The following is a 19,552-nucleotide window of genomic DNA, read 5'->3' as shown; positions in this document are numbered from 1 at the left end:
ATTACTGAAGGATTATTGCTTATCCCTATAATATACTTGATACAGTACAAATGTAATGTTTGTGCCTTACTTTTTTCCCTCATTTTTGTCTATTAGCTTAATACACTTGCTCCAGATCTGTCGAGAGTGTATTGTTGAGACAGAGATAAGTCTTGAATAAAGTAAACTTTCTCCTTTGCATATGCAAAAATACAGCATATATCCATAAAAATTTCAAAATAACGATTTGCCCTTTTGAAACTCAAGTTTTAATATTTCATCACTTTTTGCCCAACATATGCACACCAGTTTTCAGATTACCATTTACAAGGTTTTCACCTGGAGACCTTGAAAACAAACTAATTCTCTGGTACAACAGTGACAAACTCAGAAAGAGTGCTGCAGTTGTGAAAGAGAACTCAAAATGTAGAAATATCACAATATATACTTCATGTTTGTCTGATAAAGGTAATTATTTCGACATTAAATCAGAAAATGCTTGTAACCGCTGCGTTTTTGAAAATCAATTACAAAATAACTCTCTGGCTCTGTGCGTAATGACATTGACCTGGGTAAACTCACTCATCATTTGAATATCTTGCTCTTGAGCTCAGAGCAGAATTATCAGTTCTCATCTTTACATTGTATCGCCCACTAAGATATTTATTGCTGTTTATGCAGGAATTCTGAGAGCTGATCACACTTGGCATCACTATGACAGATTAATCCTGGATGGAGATCTAAATGTTCATTTCAACAAAATGAATGACTGCAAAGCCATGGAGCTTGTGACTTCAGTGGGCAGCTTTGGACTTACCCAGCATGTAAATGAAGCCACTTTGTAATAAAAACGGGGTTAAATATTGACAATGTTTCAGTATTCAACTTACCTATTTCTGACCATCACTGTGTTTTTTTTGATGGCATCTGAACCTTAAGAAAGACAAAAATGGAATTTTTGGTTCAAAAGAGATTCCTAAATGGCAAGACTGAAGCAAAGTTGTGTAATGTTGTGAGATCATTTGCAATGCACTCACCATCTATAGGCCGATATCGGAACTTCTATTAATCAGCAGGATATTGGAAAAGATAGTTTCAGTGCAAATGCACTCCTTTCCTACAGAAAATACCATCCTTAAGGAATTTCCGTCAGGCTTCTGAACAAACCACAGCACTGGAACTGCTTTTAGTAAAATAATAGTGACCTCAGACTAAAATCTGATGAAAATAAGGTCCCCTTGGACCCCCACAGCACCAACATGTTTTTGTTGTTGTTGTTGTTTTCTGGGGCAGCTTGGGGCTGTGCGCGACACAGATAATACCCACAGTAAAGTTAAACCTATGGGAATATGTTCTGCAGTAGGCTGAAATTGGCTTATTTTGGTTAATCAAGACTGGTGGTGAATCTGTGTCTGATAGAAAATTGGGAGACTCTGTGATGCTTGTTTGCTTGAGAGGCCTAGGTACCACTTAATCAAGTATGCATACAAGGTGAAATACCTTTCACCTGTTAGGTCTCAAATTGCTTATCCCCTCTGTAGTACAGCAAGGTTAGGGGAGGCTTCTGGGGCACCAGCCCTGAATGTTGGCATCTATCGGTGCTAAGACTGAAATTCATGTGGGGTTGTTGTCTTCTGTGTTTCATGTTTCATTCAGTTGTGTTACAGTCAGTGAGTGAGGTTGCTAACTAGTTACCTAACCAGTTTATGGACTAACAGTTACAGGACTAAGGGGTGACATCATTCAAGCTACTTAGATGCCGTCATGCAAAACTACATCATCAAAGTGAAAAAAAATTGAGCAGTAACACACAATCTGACTACATTTCTATCATGATGGACAGTTTTAAATAGCAGCTGATTGAACCTATTCAAACACTCTGCAGACACTCACACATTCAAGATGTGCCACACTGATACAGTATCTCATATGATTAATCACATGTTGAAGAGGATGTCACAGTTTCCTGTGAGTAATGTAAGTGCCTGTTGTGTCACACACCACTGGAGTTCACACGGGCCGACAAGGCAGCTTTGAAGAACAAGCAAGCAATGTTGCAGCAAGATGTTTAATCCGATGATCTGAAGATGATCTGACTGCTGCCAAATGTTGTTATTCACTCAAACTGATGCTGTTGTCTAAATTAGGAACACTGAACATTCAGTTTACAGTACAAGACAGTAGGTAACTGGATGAAATTAGATTAGGCAGGATATTATTTTGAACCTGGTTACTGTATATTCAATTTTTACTGCAGCTGCTCAGTAATCAGATTTCTCTCCCTCCCCCTGATTTTAGAACAATGGCTGATCACAAAGATGCTGCTTTGTATCTGTGTGTGTGTGTGTGTGTGTGTGTGTGTTTGTGTGTGTGTGTGTGTGTGTGTGTGTGTGTGTGTGTGTGTGTGTGTGTGTGTGTGCACGCGCATGCGCGCGTGCATTTGGACAGATGGCATAGGGGGCTTAGGTGAAGGGTTTTTTTTCTGGGTTTTTTTTCGTAAACTCAAGCTATATTTAGATTATAGCCTTCCTATAATGTGTTTCAGACATTATGATACTGAAATTGAAATTGTCCAATCTTATAGATATCTATGAATTTGTCTCTACAGCAGGCTCAGTTTTAAACAGCATGTGGAGCAGTTGGTTTAGAAACTCATGGCAAAAACAGGATAACTATATAAGAATAAAGCCAATTTCTGTCTTGAGGAAATTGATTATACAGTCAACAAGCACGTCTGTGCTACTTTATTCACATGCTGCTCCACTGACCTCAAAACAACTTGATGCAGTTTATTGTAGTGTTTTGCATATATGAGATAAATACCATCTCATCACTGTGTACTGTAGAAGGAGTAGGCTGGTCCTCCCTAACAACAGGAAGAGAAGCTGCCATCACTTCTCTAATTTAAAACCACTGCTCAGGGCAGATCTCAGGCTGGTTTCACTCTGGCTCCCCCTGGGATAAATACTGAACTCAGACAGACTGTCTTCCGCCTTATAATTTGAATGAATTAGAGAGAATTTCTTTTAAAAAAGGGGGTCTAATCAAACTGGTTAATTTTAAACTTTTGGCCTCCAAGCAGTTTAAAATGTCTGTGAGTGTCTCATGCTGTTCGTTGTTTTGCTATGTCTGGCTATGTATGTCAAATAACAAATTTTGATGATATTGGCAGGCTGCACGGTGGCGCAGCAGGTAGTGCGCGTGCCTCACAGCAAGAAGGTCACAGGTTCGATTCGATTAGGTTGATTGGTGACTCTAAATTGCCCCTAGGTGTGAGTGTGAGTATGAATGGTGTGTGTATGTGCCCTGCGATCGGCTGGCGACCAGTCCAGGGTGCACCCCGCCTCTCGCCCGTTGACAGCCGAGATAGGCTCCGGCCCCCCCGCGACCCCGAAAGGGATGGATCCATCCATCCATAGAAAATGGATGGATGGATGGATGATATTGGCTATTGTGCTTTCTATAATACTGGTGGTATAACAACTATAAAAATAATAATAAGGTTGTGTAAAATGATTCATTTCGTGCCCTGATATTTCACAATAAAAGCCCTCAAGTGGCTAATATGGCACAATGCTTCCAGTTCCTGTAGGCTTTTAGGATTGTTGGGATTGTCTACAGTATTATTGAGTTTCATTGTCAACTTGTACCATTCAGCCAAGTGTGTTCACAGGCATCAAAGAATCTTCAAAAATAACAATATGTATTCAATACTTCTACTATGAAGTGGCTAGAGTGATCAATAATCTGTCTTCATCCAATTCCCCAGGAGTACGTCTGTGACTCTGTATTTCAAAGTTCAACAAATCCACCATGAAAATCAAGGGTGTGAAAAATCAGCCACCTCTCCAGCTGATCTACAAACAGTCTGTGACCAAACAAGCTCTTTTTGACCTTGTATCTGACCCCACCCTCATCCTACACAGAGAGCTCCAGCTTCTGTCCTCCAGCAGAGGGCACAGTATCCCCGAGTGAGGCTGAACCCCTGCAAAGACTCATTTATCCTCATACATACAGTCTGAAAGACTGTATATGAAAGATTAGTTAAAGATGGTTTTATGATGCACATTGCTCATTTTACATCATTATTATTCCCATAGGTGCACATAACTGGCTTGGATCCACATCTAGCAGACAAAACAGGTGCATTTTATACATGCTCAAAGAATTTCAATCATCCATTATTTGATCAACATGAAAAGAGTAAGGAGCACATAATTGTGGCCTAAGCTATCACAAACAAACAAGCTAGTCAAGCTGAAAAGTCCAGTAGCCCACTTGCCAAATCACAAAACACACTGACTGATTTCATAAGGCTGAACACACATCACATGTCTTCCTCTGATGAAGATTTTGATTTTGGGGGGCTGCTCTCTGATGGATTGGAGGACATAAAAAAAAACAAACAAATAACAAAAAAAAACAACAAAAAACAAAAAAAAAACAACAACACACATTGCAACTTGATAGATACTCCACTGAGAATGAAAGCACTTAAAGCAAGCAGGATCAGGCTTGGCAGCATCCTCTGTGTGTGACTTGGTCCAGATTGGTAATACAAGCAATCCAACATCAACAAGGTGGTTAAATGGTCTCTTACACTGTCTTTGAGCAGCAAGAGAGGATCTCACATTGTCACACGCTCGTCTCTCAGCCTTGATCCACATTCACCTGTCAAAGATGACCACAGAGACATTTGACCCAAAGCCAGCTGTTGACCTGTGGATGGGGATACTGAAGTGGAGAACAGGGATCCAGACTTTCAAATAATAATAATAAATATTTAGGCCTAATTAGCCTATTATTGTTTAATATTTTCTGTTTCTTACAAATTAATACTACTTCATTAGCCAAAATCAATGTGAACAAAACATTGAAAATCCACAATGATAACCAGATACTTCCCGGGAAAATGCTCTCATGAAAAATCAGCCAAAGAGGCAGTCAGTGCATGCATCTTGCATCTAACAGACAAGCTTCATGATTCTCCGACAACTATCTCCTGTGGTCTGACCAGTGCACTGCTGGCAGCTCTAGGGAATGGTCTGTCTGAAAGTTGAGGCTGTTTGATGGTGGGTCCACAGAATAGGATTGAACTGTGAATTACAGACTTTTTGGCTCTTTGCCAGGGGTTGGCAAGCTAATCATCGCTCTCAGGACAGACTACGCCTCCAGTTTTGGTGGGCCAGATGTGGCCTGCAGGCTTCCATTTGACAATCACTGATTTAATACTTTGTTCAAGCACCTTTGGCAGCAATGAGAGCCTAAAGTTTTCTTGGAAATGATCCAACAAGGTTGGCACACCTTTCTTTTGGAATTTTCTCCAATTCTTTTGGAATTTGGAACTGAATTGTTCAAGCTCAGCTAGACTGAATGGGAAGCATCAGTGCAAAGCCATGTTCAGATCTCTTCAGAGATGCTCTATTGGGTTCAGGTGTCAGAATTTTCCTGAAGTCACTTGTGTTTTCTTGGTGGTATGCTTTGGGTTTTTGTCTTGCTGAAATGTAAACCCTCACCACAGCCTGAGATCCTGAGCAGTCTGGAAAAAGTTTTTAGCATCGCTCGATATTGTTCTGCATCCATCATTCCTTCCATTCTGAGTGATCTCCCAGGCCCTGTCAGAAAACCATACCCACGACTTGATGTTGCTACCACTGTGTTTGACTGTAGGGGTGGCATTGTTGGGACCTCACCACATGGATAAACAAAGAAAGGCTACATGTACAATCTGAAGCCTGATGGATAAAAACCTCATGACAGAGAACAAAGAAATACTGCCAATGTCCTGTCAGGCCTTGCAAATCACACCTAAGTGTCGGATTTGGCTTGAATTCCAATCTTGTTTCACACTGGAGGAGACTGACTGGTACTCAAGGGAATCCCCACGACCCGGTCATGATGTCATCAAGGATATAACAATCAGTGCTCCCTGCCCCACCTCACCTTTCCATTGAGATGTGAGTTGCTACAGGAGGTGCATTAAACATTTATTTTTGAAGTAACCTTGGCAACAGTCCTTTAACTTGCTGGACGATCTCAGGTAAGAGGCTTTTGTCTGGACAATCAGTTAATTCTAGCTTATCACTGTAAGCTTCTTTATTGTTTAAGCTTTATTGTGAAATTAATGAATCTCCAAGTCCTGTTGTTGCTGTTTTAGATACCTCATTCATTGTATTTGATGCTTGTTTCTGTGCACTCAACACATTATACTGATTGTGCCCTGGACCATTGGGCTTTGTTATGTTGTGTGTTGCTTTTCTGCCACTGCGATAAAGCCGGTAAGCTGCACTTTATCTGCAAAAAGACCAGAACCACAGCTGATAGATTCTGAGCTGAGTTGGTGCGCCATTCCTGTGTGATAAAGAGACAGTTATTGAATCTTTCTGTGGCAATTAAGATCTCTTTTTGCTTTGCTTTGGCGCCTTTCCCTCTCTCTCTTTTACTAACCCACACACACACAAACACACACACACATCCACGTGCCTTTACAGATGTTCACACACTTGCAGAGAAGGTACAATTCAACATTGCTCTCTGTGTTAAGAGGCATGTAAACAAGTCCTCCATTGTGCTTCTTCTCGAGGTTTTCAGACTCTTGTGACACAGCCACTGACATGGTCACATCCACCATCTTGCCTTCTCTCTCTCTCTCTCTCTCTCTCTCTCTCTCTCTCTCTCTCTCTCAAACACACACAGACATACACAAAACACTGGAAAAAAAACACACCATGTTTGCACACACACACAACATGCTTGCTTGCTTGCTGCCGTTATGCTTGTTAGTGTGGCTGTTCATATTATAGCTGAGGCAGCTGTGGCTCAGGAAGTAGAGTGGCCGTCCACTTATCAGGTGGTTGGTGGTTCAGTCTGTGGCCCCTGCAGTCTGCATGTCTAAGTAAGAAGACAAAGCAAGATACTGAACCCCAAATTGCTACAGATGCCATCGGTGTGTGAATGGTTACTGCTCATAACAAGTAGAGGGCACATAGCCGCCATTGTGTTCACGTGTATGTGAAGGGGTGAATGCTGATTTTGAGTGGTTGCTGTGACTAGCACAACATAAATACAGTTCATTGGTAAATGAACTGTAGTTGTAGTTTTTTTGTGTGTTGTAGTTGGACAATAGATGCAAATTGAATAAAGAATTATTGATTGTTGATCAGTATTGCTCAAGTAAAAAAATGTGATTATTTGTGCATATGTGTGTTGGTAACAGCTGCTTGCAAGGGTCAGTGCTTGGATTCAACAATTCACTGTTCACCTGATAAATGTAAAACACTGACATTTTAAGCGAACTGCCCCCTTTATGAGACTTTATCCACTGCTTGGTTATTGGTCCCTGATCTCAGGGTGGTGACCTGTTATTATTAATTCATATTAAAAATTTAATCGACATTAAGTCAGTTATTGGTATCAATAACTATCCTTCATATCTCACAATGAATTAGATTAATTGACAGCAGGTTAGTAACATGATTGGGTGTAAAAAGAGCACCCCAGAGAGGCTGAGTCTTTCTGGCGTAACGAAGGGGAGGGGTTTGCCAATCTGTGACAGACTGTGCTGGCAAATAGTGCAACAATTTAAGTTATCTTTCTCAACATAAAATCACAAAGAATTTGGGGATTTCATTGTCTACAGCACATAATGTCATTAAAAGATTCAGAGAATCTGAAGAAATCTCTGTACCCAAGAGACAAGACCAAAAAGCAATATTGGATGACTGTAATCTTCGGGCCTTCAAACCTCAGATGGCACTGCATTGAAAACAGACACGATTGTGTAGAGCACATCAGTGCATGGGCTCAGGGACACTCCCAAAAAGCATTATCTGTGAACAAAGTTTGTTGCTGCATGCACACAGATCCACAAGTTGAAACTCTACCATGCGAAGAGGAAGCCGTATATAAACCAGATCCAGAAACACTGCCCTCTTCTCTGGTCCCGAGCTCATTTAAGATGGACTGAGGTGACGTTGAAAACGTTCCTGTGGTTCGTTTTTGGAAATCATGGCCATGCCACATCTTCCAGGCTAAAGGGAAGAGGGTCCATCCAGCTTGTTATGAGCGCACAATAGAAAGCCAGCATCCGTGATGGTATGGGGGTTCATTAGTGCACATGGCAACCTGCACATTTGTGATGGCAACATTTATGCTGAAGGGTATGTACAGGTTTTGGAGCAACATTATGTTGCCAAGAAGATGTCATTACAATACCATCCACATTCTGCACAAATTACAACAGCATGACTGCAGTAAAAGAGTCCGACTAAACTGTCCTCCTGACTGGTCACCCATTGAAAATGTTTCTCCTTTGTTGTATTTTATGTTTGTTGTTGTTAAAAGAAGAGGTGATGCAACAGAGTGATAAATGTGACCCTGTCCCAACTTTTCTGAAACAACTTTTTAGGGTTTTGGCATAAAATTCTAAATGAGGATATGTTGTCTTTGTGCTATTTTTATTTAAATATGGGGTTCCAGTGTTTTGCAAATCATCACATTCTATTTATATTTTACAGTGTCCCCACTTTTTTGGAAACAGGGTTGTGTATATATATATGTATACACAGACACACACACACACACACACACACACACACACACACACACACACACACACACACACACACACACACACACAAAATCACTACACAGACAATCATTTTTCAAATTTTATTCATGCTCCCACAAGTCACTACGAATAATGACCAACAAAATTTAAAATGACATTAGAGGTAGGAGTCTAAAACAACCTTTTGAATGTTACACATAGGGATTGTTTACCAATCACAAGGTGTACGTTTGGGTAAAAAATCAGGTATGCTTTTCTTTAAAGCTTACTCACTGCGACAGATGTAGTTTTCCAAAGTTTGTATGAAGATATTATAAACACAATTTCTTAGTATTTACAGGATGTTCACATGAATCATTTACAATTCCAGATATGCCAGATGTTTTTCAAATTCAAAATAGCTTGGAGACACAACTGGATGATTTTAATCAAAGATGAAAAAATATACATTCTAAGGTAGAAAAATGAGAACACCATTTCTAGGATGACAACAACACAGGTAGAAAAATGTGGTAGTGATTAGTACGCATAATGTGCAAAACAGCAAGTCAAAAAGGCAATTAAATTACAGGGTTCCCCTAAGAAATGTTAGTAAGTTGTAGATTCTCACTACATGATGAAAAAAAAAATCTTTTATTACCACAATTAATAATAATAATAATAATAATAATAGTAAAAAAGCCCTTCGTGAGTTATTGACTGAAAGGCTTCAGTGGTCCGACGATCTGTCAACATGTCTGCATTGCTTCTAACGTGTCATATAGAACAAATACGCTGACATTCAATTTCACATTATACAGCTTAAAAAAATAATGAATAGGAATTGACTAGTTGTTTTCAAAAATGAATAGCCAACAATTTGGATAATCATTTAATAAGGAAAAATGTCAAATATTTGCCAGTTTTGCTCTGTGAAGTTTTTCTCTCTGTTTTTCTCTTTTAGATGATTAGAAGTTGCTATCTTTGGGAAATGGATAGAGAGATTAATCAATACATTATTGTCAGCAGCAGCCCTACACCAGTCCAGCATTTAAGGAAATATGCTTGTTCACCATTTTCCACAGATAAAGACAAGAAGATGTACATCTGTTTCATCTCTGCATGTCCAGTCCAGAGATGGGTTGAGTGTTTTTTTCTAGCTTGTCACAAATACTGGACGTGTGGGGGAACTGCTAGCCTGTCGTCTCTTTTAAGTGATAAACCCAAAGCTAAATAAAGAGTAACTGTCAAAACATTTTCCTTGTCCTGCCAAGGACTGGTGCACTCATGCTGTCTGCACACCCTGTGCGGCATCATATACTTTATCTTCCTTTGTCTAAAGGGGAGCTCCGGCCTGGTCACACCAGAAAGTGACAGATGAAATTCATCCTTGTAAAACAGGTGGTGCTAGAAGCATAGTGACCACTCGCAGGGCTAGTTAACTTCTCTCGATGGCAAGCTAACTGGATGCTAACCAGCCGAGATGTTTCTAATTCATGGTTCAGTCGTTATAATGAGTCTCAGAACTGTCTTCAAACCATGCCTCTTTTGTGGAGCAGTTTTTACTTTACTAGGGTTATATAAATTATTTGGTGCCACACAGCTAATAGGCTATGATAACTTTGCGCTTAAAAATCAGCCTTGTTAAGGTAGTTTGCTGTTTAGGAGCGCAACATTCATCAAAGTTGGACTTGATGTGAAAGATGCATCAAGATTTACTTTTACCCCACACACCACTTCAATGACTGTGAGCATTCTGTTGAAATGAAATGACTGTTTCTCAGTGCTAGTGTGGCTGAGACTTTAGTCTTCAAATAGAAAAGAATTGATTTAAAATTCTCATCTGACTATTGGCAAAACGGTAAGAAAGCATATTTCCCAAAATGTCTCACGCTTGACAAACTAGACCACCAGAACACACAGAGGTATGACTGCAACCTACCAGGAGTGGAGAAGAAAGTAGGAGACAAAAAAACAGCAATACAATTAATGAAACTGTGGGTGAGACAGCAGACTGCACAATTCATAGCAGACAGCACAGTCAGAGAAACACTATGAACAACATGAGCTTATGCCAAAATCAGACACAGCAGTATCTGAGTACTCTTAAGCATGCAGTGACATCACTTTTTGTCGCTCCTCCTCTATAGAGCCTGACACACTGTGGTGGAGGAACAGGCTTTAGAGGACTTGGGGTTGTAAATAAAGTGTGCAGTCTAAATGCGTTTTAAATAAAGTGCATTATGGTTTGGTAGGAACCTCTATCAAGTCTTTCTGTAGTTTTAGGAACACAAGTGGAAAATCATACTGTAGATCAGAGTATATAACACAAACAGTGTTGTATAGTGTTGTCATGATAACTTAAATTATGATGCCACTTCAACACTGTTGGACTAATCCCATCCCTAACATATCAATGATACCTTCATTATGTGAAGCAGGAAAAGCTTCAACTCATTATCTCTATATGAATTCAATGTTAAGATATCAAGCTAATAATTGTTTTTTAAGTGGATTATTGAAATGAAAAACAGTAAGCCAACACTTAATGTGACAGACCATTTCATCCATGTATGAAACTTCAATATTTTTGGAATACTGTCTGAAATGTGTCTGTGGAATTGCTTATTGAAAACTGTCCTGCATTTAAATTAAAACTGGGGAAAGAAAATAAGGGTATGTATTGGTACCACAACAAAGGTTTAACAAACAAAACAAAAAAAAACAATCAACAATAATCAACAATACCCAACCCTACTTCAGTAAGTAAGCAAGTATTTAAGCAGTGATAGTGGGATAAGACTCCAGAGAAATAAATTTGAGCAATACAAAAACATAATTTGCTAACTTAAACCTCGCCAAGCTTGACAATTCAGTGAGACTGTTACCTTGAGATAAAAGGCCTAAAATTTAACAGCAGCTACGCTCTACGCTTTCAGAGAGTGGAAAATAAAATTCCTGATCAGCATCACCTCGAGAAGGTGTAAACATACCCACTTGCTGCTACAAGAAGAAAACAAAGGAAGTGAAATGAATTGTCAGACCTGCAGCTGATTAAGCAAACAGCTTAGAACATTCAACTATGTGATTGCAAAGTGCTTCCTTAACATCATTTTCTTATCTTAATGTGAATTTCTTCTAGTGTTGATATTGAAGGAAACATCGTGGTATTGTGACAGCAGCAGTTTGTTAGAGACTGCAGGTGGAGGAGAAGGGAAAACACAGTAAACCATCTAAGGCTAGCTTCCAGACCCTGATTTGAGGCCGGTGAGCAGGACAGTGGTGGGGTTACTCAGCAGCATGTGGAATGCTCAACGTCTTGGTCATCCCTCTGATAGAGGTGGTGTTTCCTCCACAGTCCACATACTGGTACATCTCCTGGGACACCTGCTCTGCATGACCAAAGTATGTGGTGGTGACGGTCACTCTGCAGAGGGTGTAGAGAGATGAGGTGAGACCACAAGCACAAACTACACACAAACTCAAACGTTTAGATCAAGATTATGATAAATGACACATCAACACAACTTACTGCATCATGACGACAATGTTGTGGACCTTGATGGTTTGCAGAGTGCAGTAGTCACTGGAAAGAGGGTGTAACAGCCAGAAATCACACGAGGAAAGCAGGTGACAGCTAATATGAAGTCTGTACAACCAACAACTCAAACTAAAATGGTGATAGCCAAATACCAAATAGTTGTGATGTTGTTCTCTGTATAACAGAACAAGACCAAGATTTAATGGCCAATCTTGCCGCTCTGGGAGACCGATTAAACAAATTCAAATGATGGACCCTTGGTACAACATCTGTATAATAAAGATGATACCTGTCAAAGACAGCTTTCCTGGGCATCAAGAATAAGGCTGATGTTATTCAAGATTTGTCAATCATAAACAAATCCCATGAAAACCCAAAACTAACAACACATTAGTCCATAAGACCTAAAACAGCTGTCCAGTGTTACGTTACTCAGACAATAAGAAATCATACGTTAGCGGGGGACTATTTTCAACAGCAGATGAATCCTCATTGTCAACCAATCACAGCTTTTTTTAGTCCTAAGCGAGGACTCCTTGCTAGAAATTTTCAGGCCAAGTTAGGAGCTTTCTGACAGGACTCTCAGAATGTTCTTCATTGAGTGGAGGCTGCAGTGGACGTTTAGGTCACATGCTTCATGTACGACATGATTTACACGTACAGGTTATGGGTTATTCAGTTCCTGGAATGGAAAACGTCTGTATGTAATAGAGTCTTCCTTTGACATTTTGCTGTTCTTACTGCCCAGACCTCACTTTAGCCTGTGGTACCTTTGACAAATGTGTCCAATTAATTTTTAAGAATTATACACTGAACTATTTCTCAAATAAACATTCAGTTGATTAAAGAATAATGCTAATAATTATTAGACAGGTCTCCAGACTAGCTTTTTCCACTAGTGACACTGGTGCTCCTTTCTGAAGATTTTAGGCACACCAGCACAAACTTCTGAGCACCCCTTAAATCAAAATGCAATCCAACACATTCATTCTTTCCATTTTAACTGTATTTATGATAAATGCTTTGGTAAACAGACAATTTACGGAAATAACAATGTGCTGTTTTATTTTAAAGTAAAAAGTCGTAAGGTGAGGATATATAAAAACCATCAATTGATAGGAAGTTCAAACTTTGTCTTAAAACTGCCCTGTGTGCTCCAAGCTGCCTCAAACCACAGCCTGCATTAGGCCAAGGTCAGAGATAAAACAAGTCATTCCTGAAAAACCTTCTGAGGAACAGTATCATCATCATCCCTAATCTAAATTTAAAATCTTCATACTTTATCTATTTGTGTTGGAGGCTCATGTAAACAGGTCAACTTGATAATACCTTAGACAGAATATAGTGTATAGCTGGATCAGATCATGTGTGTAAACATGGCCAGTGGTCCATGCCTGCTTTAGTATACACAATACTTACTACATGTAGTTCATCTCATCTGCGAGGATGGTGGGGACCATATAATCTATCTGGAATCAGAAATGGAGACAAGATTGAGTCAGAGTTGTACCCACACAGATGAATGGTTAACTGGTGACCAGACACTGAGCTGTACCTGTTTCATGTCCAGAGGACTGATGGCAGTGGTGTTACTGATACGAGATTTACCAATCACCGTCTTGGCAAACTGCACCTGAGCTGTGATGTTGGCCACCTCCACTGAGTAGTAGTTGTTGTTGGTGATATTGAGAGTGTTCTGGAGGAGAACCAGCATTGGAAGAGTCATTAGTATAAGTTGTATACTTTTATTAGTGGAAATAAGTTTCCTTAACCCATAAAACACTGTTTAGTATGTTGGATCATGGAGTGTGTGTTTGTGGGTGAGGGAGGTGTAGGTGGAGGTGGAGGCCAGCTCTACAGAGCCCTTAGTGACACACCAAACTATCAGCACCTTGAAACAAGCAACCACAACACTTTTCTCCTTGCCTTTTTGAGGTTATTATACATTTCTCCACACGGGGGCAGCAAAGACACAACTATGGAGATTGGTACTCTTGAGCAGGTAGTTTTTAATAATGGACTACAGAGGAATGTCAAACTTTATGTTATCACTCTGGAGAAACAGCTGAACAGACGGTTTGTACATCTGATGCACACTGTAAGATCATCCTGTACAGTTATTGTACTTGCTGTATTTGTCTTTATCCCCACCACACATGAATTACATGTTAACGTTGCGTGACAATTTCAAGCTGTCTTTTTTCTTAAAAAAAGATATATCGCCTACATTGGTGTGTTCTTTTATTTTTGAGCATTAACAGGGCTGAAAGGCATTTAAATCAGACTGGAATGTCCAGTACTTTCAGACTGTGTAGCCAAAGCTCACCGTGATGTTGAGATAGACGCTGCGCTTTTCTGTGTCATAGCTGACAAAAACGGATTTCACCCCAACATAGGACACGTCAATGGAGCGAGGGAAGAGGAAGAAGACAGCCAGACCCGACAGTAGCAGGCACAACACCACAGATGCTGATACATACAACTTCCTGAGGACACAAGATAACCACAGGATTGTTGGACAGATTTCATTTGAAATTTGTATCTGTACATTCTTAAATTACCACTTGAATATGTGCACATCACTTCAAAACATTATGCTTCAGTTGTGAATTTGAGAGAGGCTACTGGCAAGAGAGACAGTTGGTAGGAGAAGGTGAATCTGAAGATGGATGGCAGAGACAGTATAAATACAGTCCTCAGTGGAGCGTGTTTCTACACCTCTTGGTTGCACTTCTGCTTGACAGATTTGTCATTTTTCCCTCTGTGTGATACACTAAAATCCATGTGGCATATTTTACAAAATGGCTGACTATGACACATTCTTCTTCATGCTCTTATGATTCTTCTTCTATTGTCAGGTTCCATTTGCATGAATGATTTGTCTCTAGATATTACAGCTAATGATCTACCTACTGCCACCGGCTGTGCCAGTGGGGAATGTAGCAAACACATCGAATAGGTGGTTGTGCCTCCTGTCAGCCTGTTTTTTGGAAAGATTAAAAATACTAATAATTAATTCATAGTAATCTACCAGGAATGTGCTTTGGGTATATTTAATTGGCAGACGCACCGCTCTGCTTGAAGAAGCGACTTTTTGATGCAGCAAATGATGAGCCAGATTCAACTTATTTGCTGGAGAGCAGCATATTTTTTTGTTTTGTTTTGTTTGTTTTTGGCCCAGGGCCCTCTGCATTAGTGCAGAATGGGGTTGTTTTTTAATAGGATGGTACTATTAAAGAAACAGTTCAACAGAACATGTTTCTGTTTTGCAATATGAAGAGACAATAATATTTGAATCTTTGACGAGTGGTATCGTATCAGTAAGCAGATTAAATGTAGTGACTGTAAGCAGCTTCCTGAGGCCTTGCTGTCACAGTGAGGTTGCCATGCTGGCACAGAACCTGTGCTCATCAACCACAACAGGCAACTGTAGCCAGAGACATTGCACAAAAATACAGGGAAGCTGGATATACTGTTTGCTAAGAAGTAAGTACTTAAGATTTAAGTCGCTATTATGTCTCTTGTCTTTTCATTGGCAGCATTGGGAATTCATTGTCCATCAATCCTCCTTCCTCTCCTAATCCTTATATGCTTTGTGTTTATTGTTTTGGCAATTGTACTTGGTAGAAGTGCAGTACTTAAGAGCTGGGAGGTTATCTGAGAATAATGTGCAAATACTCCAGCCAGTCAGGATCAAGCTTAGGTGGAAATGTTTTTATGCAAGTCAAAAAAACAAAACGATTCTAAACAAACTATTTTAAGCATGTTAGCTAAACTTGGATTTCTAGTTCCATATTTATGCAAAAATGTTGAGCCATTAAACAATGATGGTGGCTCTGTCTAACAGCTCTTCCTAAGGACACACAAATGTTGGAAAAGCACTTACGTCCTCCGGGGCCGCAGCCTTTGGTCACTGTATGGAATCAGTGCCACAAGTTGATTTTCTTGTCCTGAAACACAGGCGACAATCAATGAATCATTGTCAACTCTTCTGAGAACTACTCCCTGATCCCCCTGGTTAAGGATTGTCACAGGATGTAAACTCATGTGGCTATTGAAGACAGACAGCTAACGTTTCAGTCTTCATTCAGCTTGTCCAACTGTTAGACTAACCCCAACCTGACTAGTGTTACCTCTGGGGATCCTCCCGGTACCCTGACATGTGGGACAAGTCACACTGTCCCGACCTGTGAACTCCACATAAGGAAACTGGGAGACGTCGCCACCCTTCCCATCCTCAGTCTCTGTGTCCTCCAGAGGGGAGGTCTCGCAGCCCTGATCCTCACCTTGGCCTATCAGCTTAGTGAGGTGGGAAAAAGACTTCCCCATGGTCACACCTGGAAAACACAGGAACAGTCTGTGATTCACACTGTCAGCTGGCTATCTGTCCATTCCTGAATTCAATGATTGGCTGATTGTCGGGGACCAATAGAAAGCCATGTTGAATGATTCAAAAGTGAGAGGCCAGTAGAGCTGTCAAGATTGATCTGATAGTTGTGTTGAGTCAATTTCTAACAACAACAACAAAAAAAAAAATCGAAAATTCTCTAAGTCCAGCTTCTCAATTGTGACAACTTGCAGCTTTTCTTTGTCTTGTAGTAAACTGAAAATTTGCAGGTTTTGGACTGCTAGTCAGACAAAATAAGACTGATGACATCGTGTGCTCTTGAATATTATGATTGGTGTTTTCACTGTTTGTTTTACAAACCAAATGAATAACTAAGAAAATAATCGGTAGACATAGGCGGCGCCAAGGAGGGGCTTGCCAGTGCTTCAGCTCCCCCTAGTGGTAACATAGCACCCCCATGAAATCCAATAAAAAAATCATTAAACAAAGTATATTTTATGACATTTTATCTCATGTGCTTTTTTATCATGTGCTGTCAGGGGTCTCAGCTCTAAACCCAAAGCACAGATCTTTTTTAGATCAGCGGTGCTTATTGACTATGGCACAGAATTATGACATCACTGGGGATAACTTAAATGCAGAGTTGCATCAAGCCCGACGTCTTCTCGAAAGAAAATCACAACAGGGACACTCCATTAACTTTGGAACTTTGAACACTCATGGCACCATACAAGGACGCGTTTATGGACTTGTACAAACTCCTCTGTATATCCCTGACATTACGTGAACGATCTTTCTCCTGTCTCCGCCGTTTGAAAACCTATCTGAGGAGCAGTAGCAGAGATGCTCATAGCAGTAACCTCGGACTTTTGGCTATCAATATTCAATTTAATTCAATTCAATTCAATTCAATTCAATTCAATTCAATTCAATTCAATTCAATATACCATTAAAAGGGCACGAGCCCTGAACGTCGACAAGATCATCGATGCATTTGCCCTCAGCCATAACAACCATCGCATAGTCCTCCTGTGATACTGTATGTCAGATGGGAAGTGTTTTTTTTAATTTCCCTTGGTGATGGGTTGCTGGTTTGATCTGCTCTTTGCAAGTATGTTATGTATTGTGTCTGCATTTTGATGTTTTTGTCTCTCATGGCACGATGGTTTTATACATTATTTGATGAGTACATATGGATGCTTCCACTTTCATGCAGTTCTGATTTGAGATAGTTACCTAATTAGTGTGTCACTAGTAATCGTGTCACACAGACCTGTTTAGGTGTGACACCGGAAGTAGACACCGGGGGAGACACACGAGAGCTTGCACTTCAAGAAAAATAATGTAATTGAAATCCCATTGTTTCTCGATCTGTGCATAACCTTTGGCTTTTGGATTGAGTGAACGTCAGACAGTGGCATAATAATACAATTATGGAATACTTGCAAAACTATATTAACGTTGTGTAGTTACTACTGTTTATGTGTGTGCTTGTACACATACTGTATTTCTAGGAGCACCCCCAGTCAATGTTGGAGCACATCCATAGCACCTGCAATCAAATTTCTCTGGCGCCACCCCTGTCGGTAGATCACTTCGCAATTAAAACAATCGTCAGTTGCTGACCGTTTCAACACGACCCCGACTGGCCAGGCTCATATATAGACAGAAAACAGATAGGGCTAATACTGTAAGCCATAAATTCCTGCTTCCGGCTTGGGGTGCCAAACAAAGTCTAAATTGAGGCGGGTCTGAAAAGTGTAACGTCAGTATTTAGCAAGTAAACTCTACAACCGCTAACACTGGCTTGGTTTAGGCCTGTGAACTTTCAGTTTAAGCAAGTTGACAAGCTACGAACGCATTAGCATTAGTAACTTGATATAACGGTGTTGGCAGGAGAGAGGTTACTGGCAATAGCGCTATAAACATTAAATAATAAACCGAAGTGACCAAGCAAGCTGTCAAAATGCCTCTTTAAAAGAAACTCCCACCAGTTAGCTTCCTAGCTAACTAGCTGACGGCTAACAAACTGTCAAAAATTAACATAAGCCGTTGCCAGTATTAGCCATACGGTTGCTTACTTACCTAGATAGCTAGTTTAATATCAAACAAGATCTATCCATGAGAAATGATACAAGGCACAATGTTGCAGTAACACGTAATTTGAGTGAAATATAGTCAGAGAGAATTACCTGAATGTGACCCTTTTATTTACCAGACGGCTGCTGCTGGTGGATCATGCAGTTTTGTTTTGCCCTGACAAAGAGACATGCGCGGATATGAGACATTCAGGACCATTGGAAAGACCGGTTTCAACTAATGGCACTAAGAAAAGGTGCAGAATACTTGGAAATGAATAATGAATTCGTTTATGTTTTACTATAACTATTTGATTTTGCGTTTTAAAGTCAAGTTACGAGGTCGATGGAGCTGATTTAGCAAGTTCTGAAAATACTGAAGTCAAGTGCAACAAAGATTCATATAAATTGAATTCCAAATAAACCTTTGAACACGGTCTCATATATATTCATATTCCCCCCCCCAACAATCTAATGAAACCTTATAAAATTTAAAATTTCATTTTGTTCCGTTTTGTGAACACAGCTGTCCTTGTACAAAATACATATTGGAGTTTGGGCTTGTGGTGAGCATGTTTGGTCTTCCGTAAAACCTCATAAAATATATTACGGAGCAACCACAACTGAGAGAAACTGATCACTTAGCGCACGCTTATTCATTACTAAGTCGTCAGCTTGCCTCAACAATTGCAGTTTGGGGATTGTCCACTTGGTGGCAGCGTTTATCCAAGATCCATAATGTGGGTGAGTCGGTCAAGGCCGATCCATGCACACCTCTGGTAGGGTTCGCCTTGTTAGAAACGTTTGTCAGGTTATGTTGTACCAGACACCTGATTCAACAGTTTTACCTCATCTGCAAACAAGCCTACAGGATGCACTGTTAAGCTTTATGGCATCATGGTTCACGATATAAGTGGGAACAAATTCTATTATGTCAACCAATGTGTAGATTACTTTTTGTGATGAAACTGTGATATAAGACTTTTTCAAAAATTGTGAGTCACTTCCAATCAAATTTAGGGCTTTGCTTCATTCAGTTTTCCCATGCTCATTGTCCT

General features: G+C 40.1%; 1 protein-coding gene across 1 annotated transcript; it reads right to left on the bottom strand.

The window, feature by feature from the left end:
• Window positions 1-8,645: 8,645 nt before the first annotated feature.
• LOC139345839 (transmembrane protein 106B-like) lies at window positions 8,646-18,700 on the bottom strand. Its single transcript, XM_070984690.1, has 8 exons — window positions 18,609-18,700; window positions 16,202-16,405; window positions 15,955-16,018; window positions 14,395-14,554; window positions 13,624-13,764; window positions 13,488-13,537; window positions 12,060-12,113; window positions 8,646-11,954 (listed from the first exon to the last, which is right to left on the bottom strand). Exons 2-8 carry the CDS (start codon window positions 16,395-16,397, stop codon window positions 11,816-11,818), a joined length of 804 nt encoding a protein of 267 aa, XP_070840791.1. The 5' UTR covers window positions 16,398-16,405; window positions 18,609-18,700; the 3' UTR covers window positions 8,646-11,815.
• Window positions 18,701-19,552: the final 852 nt, after the last annotated feature.

The sequence above is a fragment of the Chaetodon trifascialis genome, chromosome 17 (genome assembly GCF_039877785.1).
Source record: "Chaetodon trifascialis isolate fChaTrf1 chromosome 17, fChaTrf1.hap1, whole genome shotgun sequence".
Taxonomy (NCBI): domain Eukaryota; kingdom Metazoa; phylum Chordata; class Actinopteri; order Chaetodontiformes; family Chaetodontidae; genus Chaetodon; species Chaetodon trifascialis.
This window is presented reverse-complemented; position numbering and strand designations above follow the sequence as displayed.

What these genes read in the sequence shown, in the direction of transcription:
- LOC139345839 (XM_070984690.1), bottom strand. Translation starts at nt 16,397, where the DNA reads ATGGGGAAGTCTTTTTCCCACCTCACTAAGCTGATAGGCCAAGGTGAG. An exon ending in AGGCTGCGGCCCCGGAGGAC is followed by an intron (nt 14,555 to 15,954) that starts GTAAGTGCTTTT and finishes TTGTGTCCTCAG; the next exon opens with GAAGTTGTATGTATCAGCAT. An exon ending in AACATTGTCGTCATGATGCA is followed by an intron (nt 11,955 to 12,059) that starts GTAAGTTGTGTT and finishes CACCCTCTGCAG; the next exon opens with AGTGACCGTCACCACCACAT.